We start from the raw sequence: 26,292 nt of genomic DNA on the forward strand, positions 1-26,292 counted from the left end.
ACAGCAAAACACCATTTGATGTCAGCAGCCTGTATTTCAGTCAGCACTGCAAGTTCTCTCAGTTCCATTTCCCTATTCTGAATTTTCTTGCATTAGATAAAAGAGACTCCTAAATCATGTCAACAGTGACCAAATAAAACCACTCATCTACTGATTGACATATATTGAGATAAGTACCTGAAAAACAATCCTGTTTTTCTCACATCGTCATCTCTTCTCTCAGAAAGGGCAGAGGTTTCAAACATTCAAATGCCTTTTCTGAAAGTCAGCTAATATAAACTTGTGACCACAAAATGAGAGAGTCAGAAAAAAGAATGCTCTCATCAGAGATATTAAATAAATGTTGCAAATCTTCAGAGCAGTAGAAAGAGCATCTCTTAGAGGGTTATGTTTCCTGATTTTTATTTACTAGTCATTGATTTTGGTAATCACAATAATGTAGCAGGATTTCACTTCTGTGGTCCTATCTCAAACCTGGCTTTTAAAATGAGTGCCTGTTACTGTAGGTGCTGCATAAGAAAGCAGATTTCTACTATTTTTGTTTTATTTTGCAATGCAGCATAACTGCTGTATTTACAAGTGCTCCAAGTGGGCTCTTTGCCATGCACGTAGAGCCATAAACTCATACTTTCAGCAAGGAAAATCTCCTGCTATCAGATTTATAAGTTGTGACTTGGCAAGCTGAAATAAGAAATAACAGACTTTTTATAAGTGGTTGCATATTGTTGCTGAAAATCCAATCACTATTTACAAAACACCCATCTCTAAGGCTTAAGTAATAGTTGAATGAAGTTCTTAGCTTTTAAGGAAAATGGGCATGCACCTGAATGGTAAGGAAGACCATTACAAGTGTGCATAGCAATCCTCAGGAATACTGCTGTTTTCGTGTAGCATTTGTGGTCTGTTCCCAGACATATTTCAGAAAACTGGCCAGTGAGGAGACAGATGTGAATGAGGAATTCTGCATTTCAGTGTCTTATAGTAAACCTTTCTTTCTAAATCCACTTTGTTTTGCATTTCCACCAGGAAACCTCATTGCACAGAGGTGCTAACACTCTCCCATTTTGGTCTTAGGCCTTTCAGTATGAAACTGGTAGACCTCTAAAAAAGCTTAAAGAGGTGTTCAAAAAACTGAGAAGGGGGAGAACAACCTGGCCAAAGAAGTAAGTCTGGCACTGTCCACTGTTTAACTTGCTTAGGATGACTAGGGCCTCTTCTTTGGCTGTGATGTGTTTTTAACCACAGCTGTCTGGTTATTTTACCTGTTAAGGTAGAGTAACGAAGTAAATCAGGCTCCCTTCTGGAAGAGAGGGTTTAAATGTACAATCCAGTGATTATGGATGAGTCAGTGGCTTGGAATCTGCTGAGCTGTGGTAGGTGACCATGTGTCTGCCTAGCAGGGGGATATACAAAATAATTCTTGGGCATTTAAAGAGGTTGTATTTCCTCCTGTTTGCTCTTAGGTAGAGGGGTGGACCTGGGAAGTTACCATGGCTTTTTGGATAAGTGGTAAATTCTTCAGCTGCTACAATTTAACTGTGTGTTTGTGTGTTAATATACATATACCAATATATACCAATGCTCTATTCTGCCATTACCAATAAGTTCCTTAGCTCTTGTCCATAATCAAGATTTTGCTGATTATTCTAGCATACTCTAATAGCAACAGTACTTAGCTGTATTGCTATAAATCTCCAACATGGACATGTTTTCTAGAGCAAGAATTTACTTCTTACAGCTTAGTAAAAATTACTTTAGAAAGCAGGGAACACATGAAAGAACTGTTGAAAGCCAAAGTGTAATCCTGCCTGAAACAAGTTTTGCTTCAGCTCCTCCATTTGAATGAACGAACTCTGTGTGAAATGGAGGAGTTTGAAAGCACCAGGGATTTAACTTGGGGCCATCCAGGGATACTTTTGCATGGAATACACAGGAGTTAGAAGTCTTTTAGGAGAAACATCATGTAGTTCCAACTTGCTAATACCAAGACTTCTTGACTTACCAGTGCATTAACCTGTTTCTCAGGTGGTGTGATGTAAGCTAATCCAGGGAACCTTACATATATTCTCAAACTCCAGTGACCTCAAAGAGTTGGAGAATTACACCAGAATAACTTACTTCATGCTTTCATTCTCAGAAAAGGGAAAAGGGAAAGTCATCCTATATCGAGTGTTATAAACCATCTAACTGGTTCAAGTCGGGGGTAACTGCTCTTTTTTGTCTCTTCCCCATAAAGATGGTGGGAGGTTTTCCCCAAGTACCTTTGACTACCCAAGCAGATATGTTTGTCATTATCAAAATGGTTAACTGGAGGGGTTTGTTTTATTAATTCTTTCACTGCAAGCTTTAAGACACAAATTCTGTATAATTTAGTTTACATCACTGTATGATTTTGCAAAATACTAAGTGGGAGTGAGGACTTTTCAGATCACTCCTGGAAATCATGTTATGGTTTTTAAGTCTGTCATGCTCTCTCTGTATCCTGTGATGCTTTCCCAGCAAAAATTGCCTGTTTGCTTTAAAACTGATTTATCCGTACAACTCCTTTAAAGGTCTTTTATTATTTTTTCTCTTCTTTCTGGATGTACTGGCAAACAACTTTTATGTTACATGGAGGCCACTGGAAAAATTCCGCATTTGTACATCCACAGAGGACTTTGTATGGAAAAAGCCAACATGATTACTTGAAGTATGAGGGTGAACAAATTTTTAAATGTGGCTGTCTCATATATGAGACATATATCTAGTCATATATGAGTGCATTTTCTCTGTCCACATACATGCACAGACACAAATATGAATAATAAATACAAAAGTAACTCCATAACACCACTGAAAATATTGATTTTCATTGAATATTTTCAGGAAATATATGTTTTCCAGCTAAATCTTATGCAGTGTTGAATGCTAAGCCAACTGCATAGCACTTAAAAAGAATAGATCTTACCTGCTGGAAATAATCTTCTATCAGCACATTGCCACAAACTATGGAGTCAGTTCACAGTTCTAAACTTAGAGTAAACTCTGACATCCCTGTTTTGAGTATGTAAAAGTTGCTAGGGTTTTTTGTGGGTTTTGTTTTTTTTTTGTTTTTGTTGTTGTTGCTTTTTTGGGGGTTTTTTGTATTCCAAAGTAAAGCCTGTGAACTACTTGCACTAGAAATACTTAATATAAAGTCATTGATTGCTTCTACAGCTCCACTGGTTTTTTATGGGTGTACAGATTTTATTTCTCCTTTTGGAAGCATTTTCTTCTAATATGTTATATAAAGGATGATATAATCAATAGTTCTAAAAATATTTCAGTTAAAATATTAAATTAATAATATTTGAATTGTAGACTCACAAGAGATTCCTGAAAACCAAAACTAAGATCTCCCCTGTTCTTACTATCTGAATAGAAAAAAACATTACACTTGGTTCTGAATCAAGAGATTTTTTTAGGAGGAACAATCATACTTCACTTATTTTAATATATTCACAACAGTATTTTTGAAAGACAACAGTACGGGCATGGAACAAATATATGAATACAGTTGTAACATTTCTATGATATATGAGTATTACAGAATCATAAAGTCACATTATTATGTTTTTTATGTCACCTGGTGTCAATAGTGCTCTAATTTAATGTTCCAGAAATTCTTTTTTTGCATTACTTAAATTTTCAAATATTTTTTATTTTACATAATGAAAATACACATTTTTGGTTTACTCACTTCAACTTTAAAAAGTATCATGCACACTGAAGTAGCTACAGCGATGATTATTATGGAGTGACAGGGTAAGAAGGGCTACTGCATACATGCAGTGTTTCAAGTCTCAGAACAAGGTCAATAATGCTTATAAATCATTATTTATGTTTAAAAACTCATATAATCCTTACACTTATTCTATACAAAGAATATGTAAGAGGCAACAGAAAAGCCAGAGATTGACCTTGCATTGTTGGATGGGAGACATGTGCTTGGGTGTCCCAAAATGCTCTCCTTCAGTGCCACAAGGAGAAGGAACCAACACAAGGCAGTGGTATCTCAAAAAACCCTAATTTGTTGATTTTGTTTTGTAGAAACATATCCCACTACCCCTATTCTGGAAAAGCCTAGCTGGTGCTTCTTTCAACCCCATTCAGAATTTGTGCTTGGGGGACTGCTGGGAGGAGCAGCTCTGCTCACAGGTCCCTGTCTTCTCCTCCTGCCCTCTTTTAATCTGTCTGGAGGGTTTAGTATGATACATCCTTCATTGGTTGTAACTTTTGTGAGCAGCCTGTTTTCAAATTTCTTCACAGAGATCCAGTCTCGTTCTAATCCCCTTAGACACATCGTGGCCAGTTTTCCTAAGGACTATGTCTGTGGCCAGTTGGAAATTTCACTCACTTCCAGCTATTTTTCATGGCTGTTTCTGAATGCAAATGTCTCTATGAAAATATTATGTGTGCCTGAACACAGCCTACTGAAAATTCAAATAAATGAAAAAACTCCCAGTGGGATTTTGCTAGCCTTAAGGGAGAGGTGTGGAACATGAGACTTGAAAACAAATTTAAAGGGGTCTAAATATGTAATTTTTTTTTTCAGGAAACTATAAACAGTGAAAAGCAGAACTGAGTTTGCAGTGAAAGCAAAACAGGCATTATACTAAAATCATGGTACACCTAAGGTCATAATACTGAACAGTCAAGTATGTTGGCAAAAATACGATAAAAATAGACTATTTTACTTGGTTAAGAGTATGTCCATTATAACAGTGACAGGTAGAAACTACTAAACTTCTTACACAAAAAAAGCTTCTGAAGTGCCTTTCAGACACTTTGCATTCTACATGGCATGCAGCCAAGGATGTGTATGTGTTTTCCTGTCTTTAATGGCTTGCAAGAGGAAGGTGGGGTGGAATTAACTGCAGTGGGTTTGCTACCTACAGGTCTTCAGCTTCATTCTGTTAGCTCTGTAGACTGATGAACTGTAATTGTTCCCTGGCTAACTTTGGTAGGATATAGGGTGAGAAAGGGTTTTGGAGCACTGCTAGGTTCCTGTTTCTCTCATTGATCTCTATGAGAACAATCATTATGATAATGATTCTAATCCAAGCTTCTGTAATATAACTGAGAAATAAATGCTTCTTGGTTAATACGCCTCAATTAATGGGTCACCCAGTGTAGCTGCAGCAGGTTGCAAGTAAGTAGCTTTCAGGATCTGAGCCCAAATGATTATAGGTTTCTTTTCCCTTTTTTGATGAAATGGATTCATAAGCCTTACTGAAATGAATCGCTCTTGTAGTCATTAATTATAGTATACACATGTTAATGACATCATTATCAGGAGATAACATAATGTCCCAAGGACCACGTGTTATAGTTGTTTCCTGTGCAAACAATTATGCTTGATAACACAGCCTGTCACAAAATGTCAAAAGAAACCACATGGTGTCTTGAAATGATTGTAAAATTACCATGTGTCACAGCTATGTATGTCATAAACAATACCATCATGACTGAATTTTTCATTAGCTTCTTGGGTGAGGGATACTGAAGAGAACAAACAATTAAGATCTTGAACATCTCTAGTGGAGCACATAATGCAGCACTGAACTCTTTAAAGCATGCTCTGTGACTGAATTAAAATGAGTTAATAGCAAATTGAGGAAATGCATGGTAATAGGGAATATTAAGGACCTTGTGATTTTTTTTTTTAATTTTTATTAAACATAAACAGATATATTTTTTTTTTTAATATTCTACAATTTAGTTCTCATCTAGCACATCCCTTTTAGCTTGTGTGCCGTCTGGATAGCAAGTTTGTAGGATAGAAGACATTAAAACTCCCACTTAAGCAAATAAAATCCTGATCAAACAAAAGTCAGTGACGAAGATTCTCTGGCCTCTTAAAGCACTAGTATTTGACTGATGTGGTCTTTTTTTCTCTAAAAATGTGATGTCACCCATGCCCTTGCAACAAGGTGGTGATAGAGCAACAACTTCAAGCAAGTGGTCAGGATGTGGGGTTTGTTGTGGCAGCAGGGCCAGCGAGTGTCCCCCAGCATCCTCCTGCAAAACCCTCCCTGGCTTTGCCTTGATGCAGCCCAATTCATTAAGAAAGACTGAACTCCTTCCTTTTGTTACCTGTGAATTTTGGCTGTTAATACATTTTAAAATTTTCCTTCTGAACTAACTATGAACGTGACAATTTATTGTTCTATATATTTGATTTTCCTCTTTTCCTTTTACTGAAGTGAGAGGTGAGAATGTTCTCCTTGTGGAAGTAAGCTTACCAAGAGTTGTATTGGTACCACAGGCCCGGAGAAGTTCGGAGTTTTCCTGGGGCTGCACAAGATGCTTCTTACAGGACTGCCAAGAATTCTCCTTCCCTAATGCTGCCTCCTTCGTAGAGTTCTGTGGGACCTGCTGACAAACACCTCCCTAGAAAAGCTATCAATATTATCATCTCCCAGAGCTGTGGGGTTTTTTAATCTGCAAGACTGTGTGGTTTTAGATGCGCTGATGGTAACAGTAACATTGCTTTAATCCCACAGTAATAAGTCATCAGGAACAATGTAGACAAAGGGTGCAAAATCTTATTCCTCCATCATCTTTCCCTAACAATTGAATATCAAAGTCTGTGCTCCCGATGCTGATGCTACTTTCTAGAAAGAATACATACAAGAAAAACAGTTTCCCTGAAGCAAGTCCAAGATAGCTGACATGCAAGTATTTTAGAAAATTTAAAGATTAGATCTTAGTTTACATTTTTGTACTCTTTGTTTCTAGGTGATCCCAAACGAGAATCAGAAAACCGTCTCAGAGGCTGCTCTTGAATTATATCTTTTCTTATCAGTAGCAATGACATGGGAATTCTTGACAGATAACCTGTTTTTACACTTCCTGAGAGGTTTCAGTAAGATGAAGATAATGATTCAGATTCCTTTCTGGCTTGACCTGAACTGGAGTACCAAATTTTCAATGTTCCCTACAAAACTAATTATTCAGGTTTACTGTCTTGCAGTTACCAGCTAGCTCTGCCTTGATACATGCAATAAATCACCAGTGACCCTTTTTTCACCTCTTTGCCTCCAAGTCCCATTCTCTGGAAAGGACACCATCTAATTAAAAAACACAACAGGGGCCTGCTTAGACAGGAGACCAGACTTAGAGGAGGGGGGCAGAAGGGATGGGGGGAACTTGTGTGACATTATAGGGATTTATTCTGGTAAAATCTGAGGCAAGGAACATGAGCTCTGGAGAGAGAGGTATAGGAGACTAGTGAGATTTATGAGAGGCTGGCAGAGCTGACAATAGAAACTGGAAGAGTTACTGGAGCTGCTAGCAACTTTGCAAGCTTTTGGAAAGAAAATCAAAGGATTATTATTTGTTAGCAGTGGTATTAAAAATATATTTAACTGGCACAGAGCTTTTCCTTTCCTCGGTGCTGCAGATATGATTGATTTTTATTTTTTTTTTCCATGGTTCACTGGAGTTCAGCATCTTAATGAGATATTTGTTGTGTAAGACTAGTTCTGGGCACTTTGTCTCTTGGTTGATGCCATTCATATAGAACGATGAAGTCAAGTACACAGCATAAATATAGAAGCATTTCAGAAACCAGAAAACTTTAAGAAGGTTCCAACTTATCCCTGAAAAACCTTTGTTAAATGAGTTTGAATGATTTCTTTTCTAGCTGTGTAAATACCTCAAAATATATCAAAAACATGCCACATATTATCTGTAGAAATATTTCACAGCCTAGATAACCAGGCCATATTTTAGGAAGACTTCAGCTGCATTTAGGGATGTTCAGCAATGTTGGAAAGAAATTTGAACACTTTTAGAAAGAAAGGATGCAATATATCAATGTCTGTCAAAGGAGGTGGGAAGCAATCTCCTAGGAAATCTGAATTTTAAAAATAGAGTAAAATGAAAGTATCTTATGTGGCATTCAGCAAGCCTAGCCAAAAAGACCAGTCCTCCTTATTGCTTCATTTAATTTACCATTTTCTAACCAAGTGCCTGATCAAAAATAAGGCAGAAAAAGGAGAAGCATCATTCCCTGACTGCATAACCCTGAGTACTATGTACACCCCTGTACTAAATGTGACCTTATATTGTGGGAAAATAATGTTTTTGTAATTAAAGTATTTCTCATCAAGCATGATCACAACAAAATAGCAGACTGTTTAGAAGTTTTAGTTATTTTGTGCCTTGAAATTCTAGGTTCTTGTATTTACCATTTAAATTAGTTTATTTCTTAATCCATGTAAGATTAATCCAGAGAAGATGTCTTAGAATTCTGTATATACTTCTTACATATTTTTTTAAGTCTGCCACCAATAGAGTCTGAAAACTTAGTCTTCAAAATAGGCTTCTGTAATTTACATTGTAAGATAAAGGACTAATGGAAGGTGAAAAAGGGTTTTGAGCTAATTGTTGGACGTAGAGATTTGAAGAAATAAGCCTGATTTAACAATACCTCATTTTTTCCCTTGTAATTGAGGGGATAAAGAAAAAAAATAAGGGTGCAAAAGCGATCTTGTTTATCACCATTTTCCTTGCATAATTAGTTGAGCTGATTGCAGGAATCTGGTGGTTCTGTCCCAGTTTAGGGCTGTAGTCACTGATGCTTTGACAGTGGAAACATCTACTTTTTTAGAACATTCATTTTTAGTTATTAGTTTGAAAAAAAATGTTAATATTTTTATTATTTTAATTTATCTTACTAGTAAGGAAAGTTAAATTTTCATGGAATTTTACAGCAACTTTCAACTTTGAATTCTCAGTGAAACAATATGAGACAAAGGTGTAGCACTTTAACAGCAAGGGACTTTTTCATGCCAGATTTCAAAGAGCCAGATTTTCCATCCATTAAAAGAAAGCAAAAGTCAAGAGCTTCTCAAGACAAAATCTCAGGCTGTTAGGTAATATGATAAATCTTTTCATTACAAAAATCTTTTCACTTCCAAAAAAATAAAAATAAAATAAAATATGAAACCTGGATTTGAGTAGGTATTTGCAGAGGAGAAGTAGAATAAGCATACAACACCAGACTGTGTCCTGCCCATCAATCATGAACTCTTTTTTCAGTAAGAAACGTAGAAGCATTCAGCCATGGGGAAATTCATTAAATGAGAAGCTGGCTAGAAGCTGATTGGAAATAGGAAATAACTTTATTTCATGGTAAACAAGAGATCTTTTGCCTCTGATTCAGTAATACCATAACATTGTGCATTGCATTTTACTTGGAACAACTGTTCTTTCAGTTCTTCATGGAATGAAAGAGTCAAGAATATATTCCCTGGTGATCACCAGGATATACATGTCCCTTTAAGTGAATTTAGTTTCATGAATTTATATGCTTGTATGAGTATTGTTTGGATGGGGGAAAAAAAAATTATTTTAGAATGGTCATAAATTTTTATAATTTTTTTCCTTGTATGTCAGAAGTTTCATTTCAAAGACTCCTGTAAGTATCTTTGGTCTGATTTTTTGACAAGTACAGAACCATAGTATGTATTTTTTCTTCTCCTGCTCTCAGTTTTATATCCCTTCTAATTAGATCTCATTTTGTGAAAGCTTCTGGAGCAAGTGAAGGAGTAGTATCAAGATTTAAAACAAACTTTACAGTTTTTGTGCTTATATCATAATATTTATAAGATAATTAGTGCTAACTGGTTTCTAAATTAAGAAAAAGAAAATATTTGTCTTATTGGTTAAGCCATTGGCCGTGTGTCTAAGCAGTCATATCACACAAAGTATTGAAAAGCCCATGAAGCTGCAATGTCTTTTGCCTCTTAGGCATAAATCTGGAGTTATGGTGAATGAAGCAAAATTACTGTCAAAAATGTGTTTGGTGGTCTGAATCCCGTTTCATAACACAGATTAACAGAAGGGAAGCTTGCACAGCAACTGATGGCTCTTATATTTGTTTATGAGTAAAATCAACAGAAGAGTTGTCATAGGGTAATTATAACTATGAATGATGGCTTGCTGAAAATTATATTTAACTTCTCTGTATGATTTTCAATGTTTTTGTGACTAGAAGAATAAAACGTTAGAAATTTGCATAGATAACAGTTGAAAATAAATGCTTAGACGTATTCAGAAAGTTCCATTCATTTGGCTCCCTATCAGTAGATATCCCACGTAAATATCCCAAATAAATTTTTGTACTGGAACCTGAGGGACAAAATCATCCATAAATCCACAATACTCCGCTGTAAGTGATTATTCTTTTTATAATGGAATTAAATTAAAAAAATAAAAACAAAAACAAAACAAAACCAAAAAAAACCCAGGTTCACAAAATCAGTGTTTAAAACACGTGGATTTCCTAAAGCCAAACACGTTTTATAAAGATAGTTTAAGTATTTAGGTAGCAAGTTTAGATCTAAGTACATTTTGTGTGTGTGTGCATGTGGTAAGGATGTGATTAAAAGGAATAATTTGAAAATATAATTTAAAAAACTAATTAAACAAGTATTTTCATATTGCTCCTGCTTCATTTCAACATCCACCATACACAATATGTCAAACCATGCACGACTTCCTTCTTGAGCTGCTGGTGGTTACGTTACTCCTGGCATTTGGCCTCTGCTTTAGGATGTTCATTCTCTATGTGGAGGAGGGAATGGAAGTTCCTATTTATTTGAAACACAATTTCAAAGAAAAAAAAAAAAAGTCCTTTGAACTCCTTATAACATTCATGCTGTGGGCAGGTACTGTGGAGAAAAGAGACCTGCAGACATGTGCCATGTGCTTTGTTCATGAGATGGATGACTATAATTTATTTCTGCCTGAAACACTAGTATTTATGATGCCTTTCCTTGGCCGGGGGGTAAAAACAGTCTCCAGAGAAATTGAAACATTTTTTTAATAGTGCATTAAAAAAAAAAAATCCACAGGACAGCTGAAGGTCAAGGGAAAAAGGTGATGAGGGTTGCTTTGTCTTCTTTTACTGGTAATGAAATAATTCTCATTATTTGACTCCACGGTAAACTTTTTTCCTCTCTTATGTATTCACACAGACATCCATATGCACATTTATAAGCACGAACATACTCATATCTTGACCCCAATTATTTTGCAGGATACTGTCAACATCAAGAACAGGAGTGTAAAATGTGGCTTTAAAAATCCTTTTCAGCTGTTTCCTGGCTCACAGCTGGATGAGTATATTGGCTGCTTTGAATAAGCCAAAATAGCCATAACCCTTGTTAAAATTAGTTTGCTTCCTCTGGCCTTGGGCTTTTGGGGACTGGGGCCAAACTGTCAGCCATTGCTTTTGTCTGGAAGCTGTATTAATTGCTCAGTGTGATAGTCCTAAACACTGAGTGGAAAGGCCCAGCTTTTAGATTTGATAAAACACTGCAGCAACATGACAGCAATGGATTTAAAATACAACAAAAAAAAAAAAAAAAAAAAAAAAATCCCCAAGGAGGATCTTAATTTTAGATTTAATTAAAGAAAGTGAGAATCTTCTGCTGTAAAGCTGATGCTTACTTATGGGTAAATGTAACTCACAAAAGTATTGTACTGAATATTTTTACTTCATAAATATTGTGTTTATCTAAGCCCTCTTTGCTTTTCTTTACTAGTATTTCACTCCTTCCATAAGACAAATATTTTTTTTACAATGGTGAGGTACATGAATTACCTACCAGTTTTTCTAGACTGTACAGAAGACAGTTCCATGCTCCTCTATAAATGTTTTTACCCACCAACTTAAGAAATCTGTTTTCCCTGCAGGAGCTGCTTGCACTCTTAAGAGCCAAAATAGAAAATAGACATCATAGTGGAAAATAAAAGATAGAATAGATTAGGTATTAAGTTTGTTGTTTGATTGGTTGGGGTTTCTTATGTCAGCAAACAAAGATAATACTCCATAGATGGTTAAAATATTTCCAGACCTTCCCCAGATGGTCTCTGTGACAAGGGGGAAATATTAGAAATTTGACTGGAAAAGCCAGATTAAAGCCAATTAAAATAAGTGTCTTCAGAGCTTTTTATTAGGATCTTATTTTCCCCAGCTGAATCTCCTTTTCTGTCTTTCCTAAAACAGTAGCATTTATCAACATCCTGAATCTCCTCAAGTTAAGAGAATTCAGAACTCAAGATTAGACTCTGAACACTAGATTCACTTGATTTTAAGCTAGGCTTCTAAATATTGGTTGTAAAAGCCCAAGGAGCTCACCCTGAGCTCCTTTTATCATCAATAAGAAGCCATTCATCATCTTTAGGGCAAGATAAATGGCCCTCTGGAAGGTCTTGTTTCTCTCCAAGAACTGCTACAGGAGTCCTCATTTGACAGCTGAAGGCTTGGCTGACTGATTTTTAGCCCTCCTGAAGTTAGGTTGAGATGAATGCCACTGACTGGTCTTGTGAAGATGCTCTACCTCCATGCACAGGTGAATGCTTTTGTGAATGTATACGGTGCACCAGTGCCTTTCTGTTGGTATTAATATGCAGAAAATATATATATATATATATATATATATATGTTTGGTTTACTTAGAGAGAGAATGCCGACACAAATATAGAAAGTTGCATCTTCCTGTTTCTAGTACATTTGAATTTTGTTCCCAGCATCAATGTATCAGATGCTATTGGTCTATTTGCACCTGACAAGAAAAATATAATTCACTCTGAAAGGCTAGATGAGACTAGTTCTACCAGAGCTCTATTACACATCAGCAGATAGTATTTCATGGCTTTTTAGCTCAGAACTGAGCTGTTATAGACCCAAGTCACCAGGCTTAAAAGTATACTTACTTGCATGAATGATCAGAGAATGAAAGCATTAATGTCCCAGCATGCACTGCTCACCAATACTAATTTTTGTTGTAGTCAGAGTTTCTTAGTGTGTTTCTGCTTCATTTAAACTCATCAATACCTCAATTAGTGCTTGTTTCCTTTCCTCTGGGAGGGACATTTACACATGTCACTTCACAGCATCCAAAATCTAAAAGGCCCATGGGAATTGCTGGGTCACAAAGTATATTCTGATTAAAGCTTGTGTTTTCCAGTGACTTTCTGCCTTTTTTTTCTTTTTTTTTTTTTTTTATTTTTCTTTTTCTTTTAAACCTGTAAACTGTTTACATATTTTTAATGTAAGGACACAAATGGAAAGTTTAAAGCATAAAAACTTGGAAGAAAAGGAGCACTCTCCTATGTGTTCTATTCTGAGCTTTTTACTGAGTTGTATTCAGTAAGTCACAGAAATTATGTGCTTTATGATTACCATAGCAGTAACCCTCCCGTTTAACATTAAAACTTGATGCCATCTTGATGGCATACTGAATTCAATTAAAGATCAAAGCACTGGAGAATTTATCTAAAATTATGTATTGCTAGTTTTAACTATTTAACATTCCTGCTCTTTCCAGCCTGACTTTTACACAGAGTGATGAAAGATCATAATTGATTTGGAATAGAAAATCGCCTAGGAAATTTATACTTAATGGATACATGTTCCTAATACTAATTTTTAGGCATCCATACTTTTCAACCGTGGTGATGATGGTAACACTACTATTGTCCAGTAATTTCTTGTGGTCCTTGTCTAAGTCTTTGCAAATCACATTTATAAACATGCTACTGCAATTTTTTATAGAACTTTGATCTTTTTTTTTTTTTTCTGACAGTTATCCAAGGCTTGATGAAACTGATTTTCCAGTGCTCCATGTAGGTTACTATATTTTGTAAGAAATTTCTGCAGGCTTTTACTATGACTGGCTGCAGGGAACAAAGCTGTCAGCTTATCATTTCCTATTTTCTTTCTCTTGGTTATTAGCAAGTGCAGTTAGACAAAATGGGAATTGAAGCTGGATGGCAAAGTGAAAGAAAGTCACATTCATTTCAGAACCATGTCAAACTCAAAAGGAAAGACAGAGAAGCATAAGCAGCTGCTGGTCTCATGTGTATGATTTGAAGACAGCAGTTTGCACTGTACAAACATAAAACTAATGCAAGAAAAGACCTCGGGAAGAGGAAAGAATTGCCTCTGTGATTTGAGAGGAAAGAGCTTTTTTATTTTATTAATGTGTCTTTTGGTTAAAATTCATAGTTGTCATGCAAAATAAATCAAATTCTTTTCCCATAATGTGACCTGAAACCGCTTCTGAGTGAATAAGATATGAACCCTAAATGTTCACAGCCTTTACCCTGACATATTTAATCAGATCAGGAGGTTCTGGTGAAGCTGCCAAGTACTGAAGACATCATTGTCATTGTTATTAAAGCTTAGCATCAAACAAAGCCTGTTCTATCTTGGAAACATGTTTGAATAATACTTATAATCAAAGTAGTTTCATTTGTAGTGGTGGAATAGCTAGCTGAAACAGTACTTTTGGGTGCACAGAATCCTTATTAATTCCCACTCAGTGATTTATTTATTTATAGAAATTTATTCAAAGATTACCTTCCATAGATGCCCTAATATCTTAATAATGCAGTTTTAACATAGCAAGGAGTCTCTTGTTTCATATGGGATTTGTAATATAAACTTAAATAGTTGGGACATGGTCTGGTCATGTCTGTGTTTAATTTCCTCTCTATTATTTATGTATCATAATTCTCATGAAAGTTGCTCTTCATTGAATAGAAACACAAACGCAAAGGAGCAGTTCCTGCTAGGCAAAGTCTCTTTTTCCACAGCAGTACTGTTTTTCGTACTGTTCTACTCAAAATTCTCAGGTTTACATGTCTTAAATTATATTTTCTGTTCTGGAACCCCAGCAGCAATTAATTTCAAAACATTTGCTTTCTGAATTTGAAATTCATGCTATGTTGATTGTTTATGTAATTCAACCAGTACTGTTTCTATTGAAGAGTTGCATTGCATACACAACAAATTCTTCAGTAATTCCAAGCAACATAGTAAAGTATTACATTCAAAATTCACTTTCGTTAAATACTTAAATATTTTAAGTTTATATTTAATACTGAAATATTTAAAATTATTTTTTAAAATACTATTGTAAAATAACGTCTGAGGAGGTTCAAGACAGCTGGACACGAATAAGTCACAAATACTAATTTAATTTTCAAAATTAGTGAATATTGGTAGAAAATAATTGTTATTAACTAATATGTGCATTATATTTGTGAAAATAACTTACATTTATAAAAACTGGTACGGTTATTTTTGTGTTAATGTATTTCTTTCACATTTTGAGACATGCAGCTTGTTTTCTAGTCTTGGGCATCTCTAGAGGATGAGGCTAAGAGCATTATTTCTGCCTGCTGGAAACGTCACGGGCTTACCAAGAAATTGTGTGCTTAATCTGAAGTATTTGAGCAGTCCTACTGATTTTCCTACTAAATTCTCTTCTAGATTCAAGACACCATTTCACTTCTGGAGACATGCTTCTTAATAAACAATTAATGTCAATTATCAGAAAGGGTAAACTGAACTTAAGAATTTTAGCAATACACTCACTGACTCCTGAAGACTGCTAAATTTACAAACAAATTAACAAATAGAAATCATCTAATGGCAATGTGAGAGCTAGTCTGCCTTATATGTAATTAATGTACTTGCATGGGCTTTCTTTGCTTGAGCAAAAGTAAATCAGGGAAGAAGAAATTTGGTTTTGTGGTAGAAAGATCTCATTTGCCATGGACAGAAGAGTATTCTCTTTGTGGGTGGGCAGCATGAGAGGATGTTGAATTTTGCTTAAATGCTAAACTGGAATTTTAAATATTTTTTTCAATATCTATTCATTTCAACTTTAATGCATTTTTCTCTTATGACAACTTTCTATCCTCATTCACAACATTATTTTCTACCCAAGGTTGTTTAAACTATGTCAAAGGGCCATAGTCCTCTCTTCTAGAATCAGTGCAAGAAGCACAGATGGTGTTCATCTTCCCTCATTAGAGCACTGGTGTGCACACCTCTGCAATTGAGTAAGGCATCACAGTTTTGTCAAGGAGCAGTTTAAAGAAGAGGCTTTTGAGGTCATAGATCATCTGGCTAGATGAACAGCACTCTTTAAGTATCTTTCTTTCCACTGGGGAAGTCTATGATACCTTGCTTGACATAGATGTTTGCAAGATAAATCCCACTATGGTGAGAGATATTTCCCCAGACTGGCCAGTTTGAGCATCCTCCAGTGAAGAAGCCACCTCAGAGAGAGGAGACTGCCAGAGCAGAGACCTGCAGACCAAGAGAAGTGGAGACATGGTGAGACATGGTGATATACCAGGAGTCACATCACTGACAGAGTCTAGGACATGTCTGTTACCAAATAGACTCTCAAATTCTCAGTGTCCAATTGTTTCTGGATCATTATATCTTTAGATCTGTTTACCTCTCTGCCATCTTTTTCAAGGGCAGCTTAATCTGCTTTAATGTTTTGCTATGGCCAGCGATCTAACTTTCAATACAATTCAAAACACATTGTACATTGTCACATGGTATCCCCCCATCAATTGTGTTGGTGGTGTTGGGTTTCTCTTTTCCCACCACAGCTAGGTTTCTAGAAAAATACCGCTTGGAGACTACAGATAACAATAGTTTTTAAACATATTGAGAACTTGAGTTATTCTTAGAATAATTCAAGGATGCTACAAGGGTAGTTAGTGTTTCATTACAAATTAAAAGATAGGAAGCCTTTCTCTCTGCTACAAGAGAGAAAAAATAGTTATTTCCCCACACTCTACTCCCTATATAATTTTTAAAATCAGTATGATTTTTGTTTTCTAGTAATTTTTGAAGGTTTATTCTAAAAGGATTCAAACATTTCTGTTACTTTGTTTAGCCTTCACCCAACTTGGTATACCCTGCTTATTCTGGATAATGAGACTAGTCTTTGTCAAGGTAAATTAGTGTTTTAATTTCTATTTGCATTCTGTTTCTGATTAAATACTCAGCAGTAGTAGAGAAAAGAAAGTCAGATAAATTAATGTTTAACAGATCTCAGGAAAGGTCCAGGTTCATTTTCTTCAGGACTGGGACAAAAGGTTCTTGTTTTGTCTGAACCATTCCATGATTCTTAAGAGTAACCTCGACTACTGAATTTTGCACTTTGATTTTTAATGTTGAACACTCCTTGCTGTGTTGCCATAAAGAAAGGGAAATACAATGGGTAGAACTTGGAAAAGGAACAAAGAAACTAGCTTTCCAAATGCAAGTTCAGTTTTAAACAGAGAAATCTCCTAGATTAATGCAGTGATATGCATCCTTGAAAACAGAAATTGCTATCCTTTATAAAGTGTGGCTTCTGTTTCATCAATTTTTTAGTAATAGACCTTTAACAATGCTCAGCATCACATGGCACGCTCTAGAGAAGAATGTGCAGAACCCTAGAGGAGAGAGAATTGGAGTAATTTGTCCCCTAGGGGAACCTACTGCAAAATCCTGGAACATGGCACTATGCATTCCTTGAACATGGGAAACAACATGTCCTTCCCTTCCATAATTTCTTATATAAATATACATCATTAGATGTGTGTGTGTGTAATGTATATTTGAAGAGAAAGAAAGGATACATACACTTAATATGGCATCTGAATCATCTTGATATATTTCTAAATGCCTTCACTTTTTTTTAAGACTTCCTGGGAGAGACATCTCATGCGTATGTAGTACAGATTTAGTTTGCTTATTTACAGTTTTCTAGATTATTTTGTCAGTAAAGAGCCAGCAAATTTATCTCAGTCATTTGCATCAGTAACTTGATAAAAGGTACTTGGAGGAAGAAGAAATGCATTGCCTAAAATATCCTTGGGAATGTGGCTTTGTTACCAGGAATCTTTTGACAGAGAGAAAGATAAAAAGGAGAGCTTATGGTCTAGGATCATTGAAGATAAATTTTGAAGAGTAAAAAATCAGCTTTGGAAGAAAGGGAAATATTTAGCTGTGAGGCATTGCTATGGCAATAGGAATCTGGGTGGAAGATTATGTGAGAGGAAGGGAAGGATAAGAAGGGATAAAGCTGTACCTGAGGAATAAAATCATCTTTCTTCACATGGTTTTATGCTGCTCTTATTAAGAAAGCTTGTTGGAAAAATACCTGAGCAGGTGGTTCAATTTAAAAATAATAACTATAAATAAATAAATAAATAAACCCAAAACAAAACGAGGTAGCCTCTGTTTTTTAAAAAACAGGCAAGATGATCATGATGCTTGGTTTGGCAGACACCCATCAGGGGACACTTGCTCAGCAGCTGTTTAGGAAACCGGAAAGCAAGGAAGGAGTCTCTAAGACAGGCTCCTCAAGGCCCATAGGACCAAATCCAAATGTCCCATTTTCTGCAGGTGCATACTGTGTGATCCTACCCATGAAGCAGGAGATGGGTAGACTTGCCAGTGCGAGGCTCACCTGCTCTGAATACTGAGTCCCAGTGGAGATACTGATGGATTTGAGCTGTAGAAAAAAATCACTTAGGTGACTTGGGAGGTTGATATGATTTAATTATGGACAGGAAATTAAGCTGGATGAGAAAAAAGTTGCTGTAGGGGTTAAGGAACATGTGGGAACGTGGGGAGGTTGCAACAGGAAAAGCAGAGAGGAGTTGAAGGGTTCTGAAGTGTGTTGCAGTGAGGAAAAAGAGCAAGATGTAGAGAACTGTGGTAAATGAGGAAAGTAAGGACATGTGGGAGGTTTGGGAGATTATGGAAGACAGAAAAATGATGGCACAAAGTAATGATGGTAATGTGTACTCCTTAATAACCTGCCACTCATTTGAATAGGGTCTCTTATTGAGGGATAATTACTTAAAATGATGTTTCGGTCTATTTCAGGTGTTGTAGAGAGGCAGATATATGTCCAAATGGACATTTCTGCCCACACAGGGCCCAAAGGTGTGCAGCTGCATAGGTCTGGTACTGAAGTTTCTGTCTTTGGAAGCAGCAAGCAGATGGCCACAAAAAGTGACCTTCCAAAAGTAACTTCCTTGTGGGTACTGGTACTTGGGCAGACACCAGATAAAACTGAAACTATTTTCATTCTCTGGAAGATGGAAGCAGACCTGCCCTAATTTCCTATTTTGATGATTCATCATTTTTTCTCTTTGACTGCTCATCTTTGACAGAACCAATTGGTACCTAATATCCAAACAGTTTTACAAGACACTCTACATCACTAATGCCTGTTGGTGACTAAAGAGCCTCAGGTCTCACACAAGACCTTTCTTGGAGGTCTTCCTGTAATAAGATCCCATTCATAGCTCAAGCCCACAACGCTACAGCCCTGTTGGTTTTTAAATCAGTTTGTTTTGGTTCAAGAAGCCTTTGAACAAAAATGGCTGCATCCTGGCATATTGTCATATCCAAGCATCAACAGCTCTGGCGTGTGAAAAGGTCATGCCACAAAGCATTAACATTTCAGAACAGCAATTAAAGTAATTCATTTAAATGAGGATTTTTCTTTTTTTTCTTTTTTTTTTTTTTTTTTTTCCTGTTTAGTAGCAATAGATGCAATACATAACAGGAGGAAATATAGAGAAGGCTATCAATCAGGTCCTGTGCCAATATCATCTTCTGAAAATAGAGACCCAGAGAAGTTTAGATGGAATGAGTTCTGATAAGAAGAGGCAGCCGTTCATGAACAAATACAAGGAGAGAGCTATTGCAGGAGGCAACCCTTGATTGCAGAAGCAAATAGAAAGGTCTCCTTACTGCCACCTCATAGACTTTGGAAGGAGTGGATAGATTCATTGAGAAGACAGCAGTTCTTTGTGTGGTTCAGGGCTTTACAGTTTTGCTCAAGCAGGAAAAGGGCCAAAACTGAACAACAGACTCATGGGCTTCGATTCTTCTTAATCACAAATGCCCAGGTGCTATTCATTCATGGAGAAGTCATATGGGAAGAAAAGGACAGGATACTGAAGACACCAAAAGGCCATCCTGTTTCCCAAAATGTTATGTTTTGAGAGGATTGCACTAAAACATACTGAGGACTTTTTCTCACTTATTTTCAGATAAATTTTATTCAAAAGTGTGAAAATAGGATTTAAACCTATTCTTGCTAGCAAGAAAGTATTTATTTCAACCTTAACATTTTTTAAGTACTGAATAAATTATGAAATTGACAATTATGTCGAAACTGTTCTGCAGAAGCAATAAATAATAAACCCCAAACCAATACAATACAATAAAACGCAACTCTAGGTAGGTTTGTTATCAGTTTCATTATACTTTCAGCTCAGTACCGTTTAACTATACACTCAGCACATACATGGACTGTATGTTCTTTGATGCAGAGCCTTTCTTTCAATTTTGTACAGCTTCTGGTTTAATTGGGCCCCCATTTTGATAGATGATTACTGTCATAAAAATGGTAGAGCATATATTTGTCAGCAAGTAAAACAGTAGCTCATCAAAAGAAAACTTAAGAAATTTTTATCAGTTCTTTTTTGGCCCTATATATGACTGCTTATTACTTACAGTGCCTTATGTACTATGAGTATTTTAATTATGGTGAAGTCATCCTGTGAGCAGCAAAACAAGTGGAGCCAGGCTCTCTCTGGATTTGCATATTCTTTTGTCTACAGCTTCACTGTCCAGTACCATCTCCTCTCTGCTACGTTCTCTTTGAGACCTACCTTCAATCTAAAGAAAATTATCTTACACAGGAGCAAAAGTAGAAGAATTTCTCACATTTCTGATCTCCTGGTCAAACATGGACAAGCTAAATGACCAGACTGAAGGGCCGACAGTGTATCATCAGACTAATCAGCTCACCGAGGAACAAACTTTTTTTGTTTTGTCTGTTTTTAGTTCCAGCTATGATAACATCCTACCCAAATACCACTTTGGCAACGCAAGGTCAAAAGAAGGAAATGAGCTGCACAGCACATGGAGAGAAACCCATCATAGTCCGCTGGGAAAAAGAAGACCGAATAATTAACCCTGAAATGTCCCGTTACCTTGTTTCCACCAAGGAAGTTGGAGATGAAGTGATCTCTACTCTGCAGGTAAGAAAACAAAGTGACCCATGACTCGTGTACATGCATGAGTGTTGCTTGATTTGGTTTTAATAAGGATGTACAGCTACCTCTGCCCCACAAGTTCGGAGCCCCACCACTTACTCCAGAGAGCTGGCAGCAAGAGGAGGTGGAGCAAACCTCTGCATCCCGCCTCCCAGAAAAAATTATTTTCCATCTTTCCATGCTCCAAAGGCAGTAAGAGGGAGTCTGGCTCACAGCCACACCCCATCCTTTCCATCCATTTCCAACAAGGTGTCTCATGCCTTCTCCTTCCCTTTCTGCAGCGGCATAGTTCAGCTTTGAGTGCACTGCTGCTAAGTGCAGAGTGAGTATCTGACCCCTACCTCTGATGTGTGTCAGCCTTATCTCCACCAAAATCATTAAGCTGTTTTGAGATAAAAATGCTGCCCTTTCAAAGTACTTTTTCTCCCTCCCTTTCACTTCGTTGGGCTTGTGAGACCATTTTACAAAGTCAGGTTAGTCTTTGGATTCAAAGTGAGATGGAAGGAAATGGTATATGTAGATACATAAGTAGTATATCTACTGCTGCCTGGGCTATTTGGCACTTACTGTACAGAGTAGCAGAAGTCACCAAACCCCTGAGCAAATGGTCATGCCCTGTATCTTCACTTTTGCTCCTGTGATAGGCAGCTACCTGGTGGTTTGGGAGCTGTGCATCTTGACTTGCCTGGCAAATCAGATTGTGAGTCTCTGTTAAGTTCTGAGTGGTTAACCACAGTTAAACTGTGGGGCTACATGAGTGGCACTACTGTATTGGGGACTTAAGTTTCCTCAAGATGCCATTGGAAACCAGTAAATTGCTGCTGTTCTGGTGTCACCTAAATAGGCAGAGCTATGACATTACCCTCAATATGCCAGGATCCAGGTTTTTCCACTCAAATTTAAAATTTTCTAATGTGAGCAAGTTAGAGGTCAATTTCTTTATATTTTTACATCCAACTTTATGAAATCTAATTTTTTTAAATAATAGAGATTCTCGTAAAAATATTGATTTTTCCACTTTTTCGGTCACATTCTTAAGAACATTTTTATCAGACTCAAGGAAATAATTCTCTGTCTCTATATATTGTCTGTACTCTAGTGTATACTTAGTGTACTCTTAAAGTATATCTCTTTCTTTACTAGCCCAAAATTGTGTTGGATGAGAGCCAGTAAAAATCTGGTTTAGGTGTCTGTGATGGAGCTTTGCTTTTGATTTATATGAGAAAGAATAAGTTCTATGCATGACTTTGTTCATATTAGTATATTTCTGTTACGAATAATATTTAATTATAGGGTAGACCTCTAAACTTCTCTGCCCTCATTCACCTTATTGACTTAAGTAAGGTAATGCCTGGATGCACAACAATATTTCTTTTTGGAAGGCTGGGGACCTGCTTGGAGAATTCTCTTCTGAAGCAGTTGTGTACGGTAGTGGTGTTCTGTATCTGTATGTATGTTATGTATAAAACCTTTGACTTCTGAGAGATTAAATGCCACAAAATTTGAAAATATCAGGGTTGAGATTGTCTCTGAGGCTTTTATCTCAGTGCTTTTGCATGTGTGCATGATGATGTGATCTTTAGTTGTATACTCAGCTTTAATTTTTTCTGCAGGACCCCTGCCGCAGTCAGGCATGACTTGGATTTTCTCTGGAGTTGAATTAGGGTTGAGTAATGAAAGACACTGTGTGATGCAAGGCTGATCATTGAAACCAAACTTGTCACAGGTGGCCAATAATTGTGTGTTCTTTGTTTTCTAGGTACTTGCCTTCAGCCCTTGGGGTCTGATTTGTAGTAGTACTAAGCCCTCATTGCTGCAGCTTAACTCAGTGGAAGCTGTTATGAACATATGAAATGCTATTTATTGCTAAGGACTCTGAGGGGGGTGGAAGAAGGCCCTAGATATATCAAATTGGTCTCTGAAATTTTTTGGCTATCTTAAAGCTCAGCCACACATGCAGATTAACACAGCTTGACAAGTTACTACATCTCAGATGGTAACTCTCCAATATCCTTGTAACGAGTGGGAAATTAATCCATTTATCTTAACCAGTCATGAATGAGAATTGTGTTCATATTACCTTGGCACTGCTGAAGAATAAGGAACACACGGACTTACCATGGCTCAGCTAATATGTAGCAGCTTGTCAGGCAGCCCCAGATGTTATCAGATGTCTGGTTCCTTAATTCCCCACATGAAATGGTGGTGATATACTTCATGATGTCAGTGTTTATGAAAATAAATTCACTCATGTTTCTGAAATGTGTATTGCATAGGTGAATGCCACAAAAAAGGCTATGAGCAAAATGAATAAGTCTGTCTTCAGGGCACAGTGTGAACTGTGTGCAGTAAATAAAGCGTGGAGCAGCACACTGAAATATGAGAAGAAAATGGTATTTGGAATATCTGCTTATTTGAAAAAAAATCCTTGAATGAAGCAGTGGTCCTGTAGAAAAATATCATTATGATCATGGATGTAAACACTATGTATAACTTTCTGTGTTATTAAACAACAAATTGAAAAGAAAGACCACCCAAAATTTTATTGTGAGGCACCATGCTGAATACTATAGGGTTTACCACCGGTGTTTGAACCTTTATTTCCTCCACACAGACTTCAGTCACTTGAGTTATTTTCAGAAATAACTGGAAATATTTGGGGACAGCAGGAGGCACAATTTTGTATGGAAAATTTCAGCCAACTGTTAAATGCTTGGCAAACTTCTGAATAACTGGAAACAAGACTCCTAATGAGAAGCTACAGGAATAAGTGGTGCTCCAACTCCTGACTACACATGTAGAGCTGATAAAGTGCTCCCTCAGCCCAGGTGTTGTTGTTTTTGATAAGTCTCAGTATTTTGGATGCTTTACTATGCATATGTATGTGTGTGCATAACATGAAATATCTATTTATTACTGTCAAGTTTGTACATTTTTTTTCTTGCACCATACAGAAAAGCTGCTGGTTTATTTTCTCTGTGTGGTGTTCAATCAATCACTTCTTTTCAAACCACCTGTAGATTTTGCCAACTGTGCGTGAAGATTCTGGCTTCTTTTCCTGCCATGCCATCAATTCTTATGGGGAGGATCGTGGAATAATTCAGCTCACTGTGCAAGGTAGGAAGAGGACAGCATAAGGAAAAAAACACAGCTATTGTAGTACAGTAAGTGTATGCCATCCTCAGAAGTCTCTTGGGGGAGGGAGGCTCTGATTCCTAAGTAAATATATTCCTCATTGTCAAAGAAATGAGAAGCCACATTAAGATGCTCAATCTTTCTTTTTCCAGCATCAGAGGTTACATCAAAATAAAGGCTAAGCTCAAGTCTTTCTAGAGCTGTGCAAAATAATGAGACTTTTTCTTAAATACAGTAGCTGACAATCAACTAAAGATACTTCAAACTATCAGCTTCAGTAGGGACAGTGGATATGAGGGGCTCAGTTGCATTTGTTTTTAAAGAACAAATATGCAGTAAAGCATAAATAAAATAAAGCAAAAGCAAAAGCTAGACTAGTATCTCTGGAGAAATGTTAAACATACTGTGTCTCTTTAAACTAAATATTTCAAGTTTAATCAGTCAAAAGAAATTGTAATCAGTTTGCTCAATCCAAACTCTAGGAACTTGTGTTGCCTGGGGCAGGGGTTTCTCTCAGGCAGGCAGCAGCAAGTCCTGGAGTGGCTGAGGTGACAATATGAGAGATGCAAAGCATGAGCAGGGCTCAGCCACTGGCCACTGCTTTTTTTTCTATGCTATGCTTGTTCCTGTGCTTGTGTGCCTCTGAGCATGCACCCAACAAATTTGTAGGACTTGGAAATTTCTTTCTTTCTCTTCACTTTTGATTTCAAGTAACTGCAGATGTCAGTGAATGCCTAAGGCAGCCCGATTTGGGTGGAATCTGGGGAGAGGTTCTGTTGCACCACTTCTCATTTAAATTGCTTTGACAATTTAAAGGGACATTAGAGTAAATAAATGCTATTTATTTACATTCTTAGATCTAGAAACAGAAAGAGGTTTTAATGTAATTTTAAACTGTTATCAAATCAGTCTTTTATTAAATGAAGACTTTTAAATATATCCAAATAGAAATTTTTCTCACTCCCCCAGCAAATTTAGCATTTAAAATCTTAGTATTCATATTTGTACCATCACTCTTTGTGGAAAAAGTGTAGAAATGTCAGTGAAACATGGTGTTTGAGGCAAGAATCTTTTCTAGCATGAGTTGTCCAGTCTGGAGTGCTTTTAAGGAAACAGAACTCCGTGTCATGTATAAGAAGGTAAAGCAGAAGCCCGTATCCAAGATTACATCAGTGACTCTGAGCTGAAAAGTGACATTTCCTCCTTCTGTTGAGTATTCATCAGCAAGTGATTAACTGACTGAGGATACTAATGAATGACCAGAGAAAATGCCAGGAGAGCTTACCACCAGTAAGCTGTGCCAGTGCCATGCTCATTAATGTCATCTTGTTATGAGAAGGGATTTTCTCCTGACTAAAACTGTGCCTGTGTGTTTACTCAGAGCCCCCTGACCCTCCTGAAATAGAAATCAGAGATGTGAAAGCACACAGTATCACCCTAGTATGGACCATGGGATTTGATGGAAACAGCCCCATCACTGGCTACGATATCGAGTGCAAGAACAAGTCAGGTAAGAAGTAGTCCCCATTGCTAGTAATTTATCAGTGAAGTTGTATTGTGAAAGATAATTCATAAATTGAAACTGCCTGATGAAAATTTTTACCACAGTTTATTTAATCTTTCACAGTAGCATTTACTTTCGTTTGTTGTCTTTTTTTTTTTTTTTTTTTTTTTTTTAGGATAAGGACATTAAGTTTAGCGGTTTCTGCTTTTCCTTTTTTATCAGAGAAAGCTACATATAAGGGGGCAAATTTAGTTGTACACCAAGCCATTCCAGGTCACAGCTGGTATGATGATTTTTTTAGCTGACTCCTGGTCCCTGTTTTTATATTTTCCTATTTTATATTTCCCTATAGAAAAATCTGTGCTTTTCAAATTATCTTTTCCTGTTGTGCTGATTTTTAGAAGTAATTTTCTATCAATATATATATATATATGGTGCGTCTTCCTTGGAAAAGCAGCAGTGAAAAAGGTAGGTATGAGAAATTCTAGATGAAGAAAGCTCTGTGGTAGATAGCTGAAGCACCATGCAGAGTTTTCAGTAACATACAGGAAACAATTCAAAGGGTAAGACCAGTGGCATACATTGGCAGGACAATGTGAGCAGATACTTTCCTTCTAGACCACCATAGAGACACATCCATGAATATCTAATAAGCTGAATGGGGTAAATAATTTAAAAAAAAAAAACAAAAACAAAAAAAAACAAAAACAAAAAAAAACCCCAAAACCAACTCCTTA

The 26,292-nt window shown here is 36.6% G+C and overlaps 1 protein-coding gene across 1 annotated transcript in view; it reads left to right on the forward strand.

Moving 5' to 3' along the window:
- The window catches only part of DSCAM (DS cell adhesion molecule), a 450,058-nt gene that overhangs the window by 318,477 nt on the left and 105,289 nt on the right, over positions 1 to 26,292 (forward strand). The window contains exons 12-14 of the mRNA XM_071752599.1: positions 20,705 to 20,901; positions 23,937 to 24,033; positions 25,433 to 25,561. Of these exons, the coding sequence (XP_071608700.1) occupies positions 20,705 to 20,901; positions 23,937 to 24,033; positions 25,433 to 25,561 (423 nt within the window). The remainder of the gene's footprint in view (positions 1 to 20,704; positions 20,902 to 23,936; positions 24,034 to 25,432; positions 25,562 to 26,292) is intronic.

Source organism: Heliangelus exortis, chromosome 1 (assembly GCF_036169615.1).
Source record: "Heliangelus exortis chromosome 1, bHelExo1.hap1, whole genome shotgun sequence".
In the NCBI taxonomy this organism is placed as follows: Eukaryota; Metazoa; Chordata; class Aves; order Apodiformes; family Trochilidae; genus Heliangelus; species Heliangelus exortis.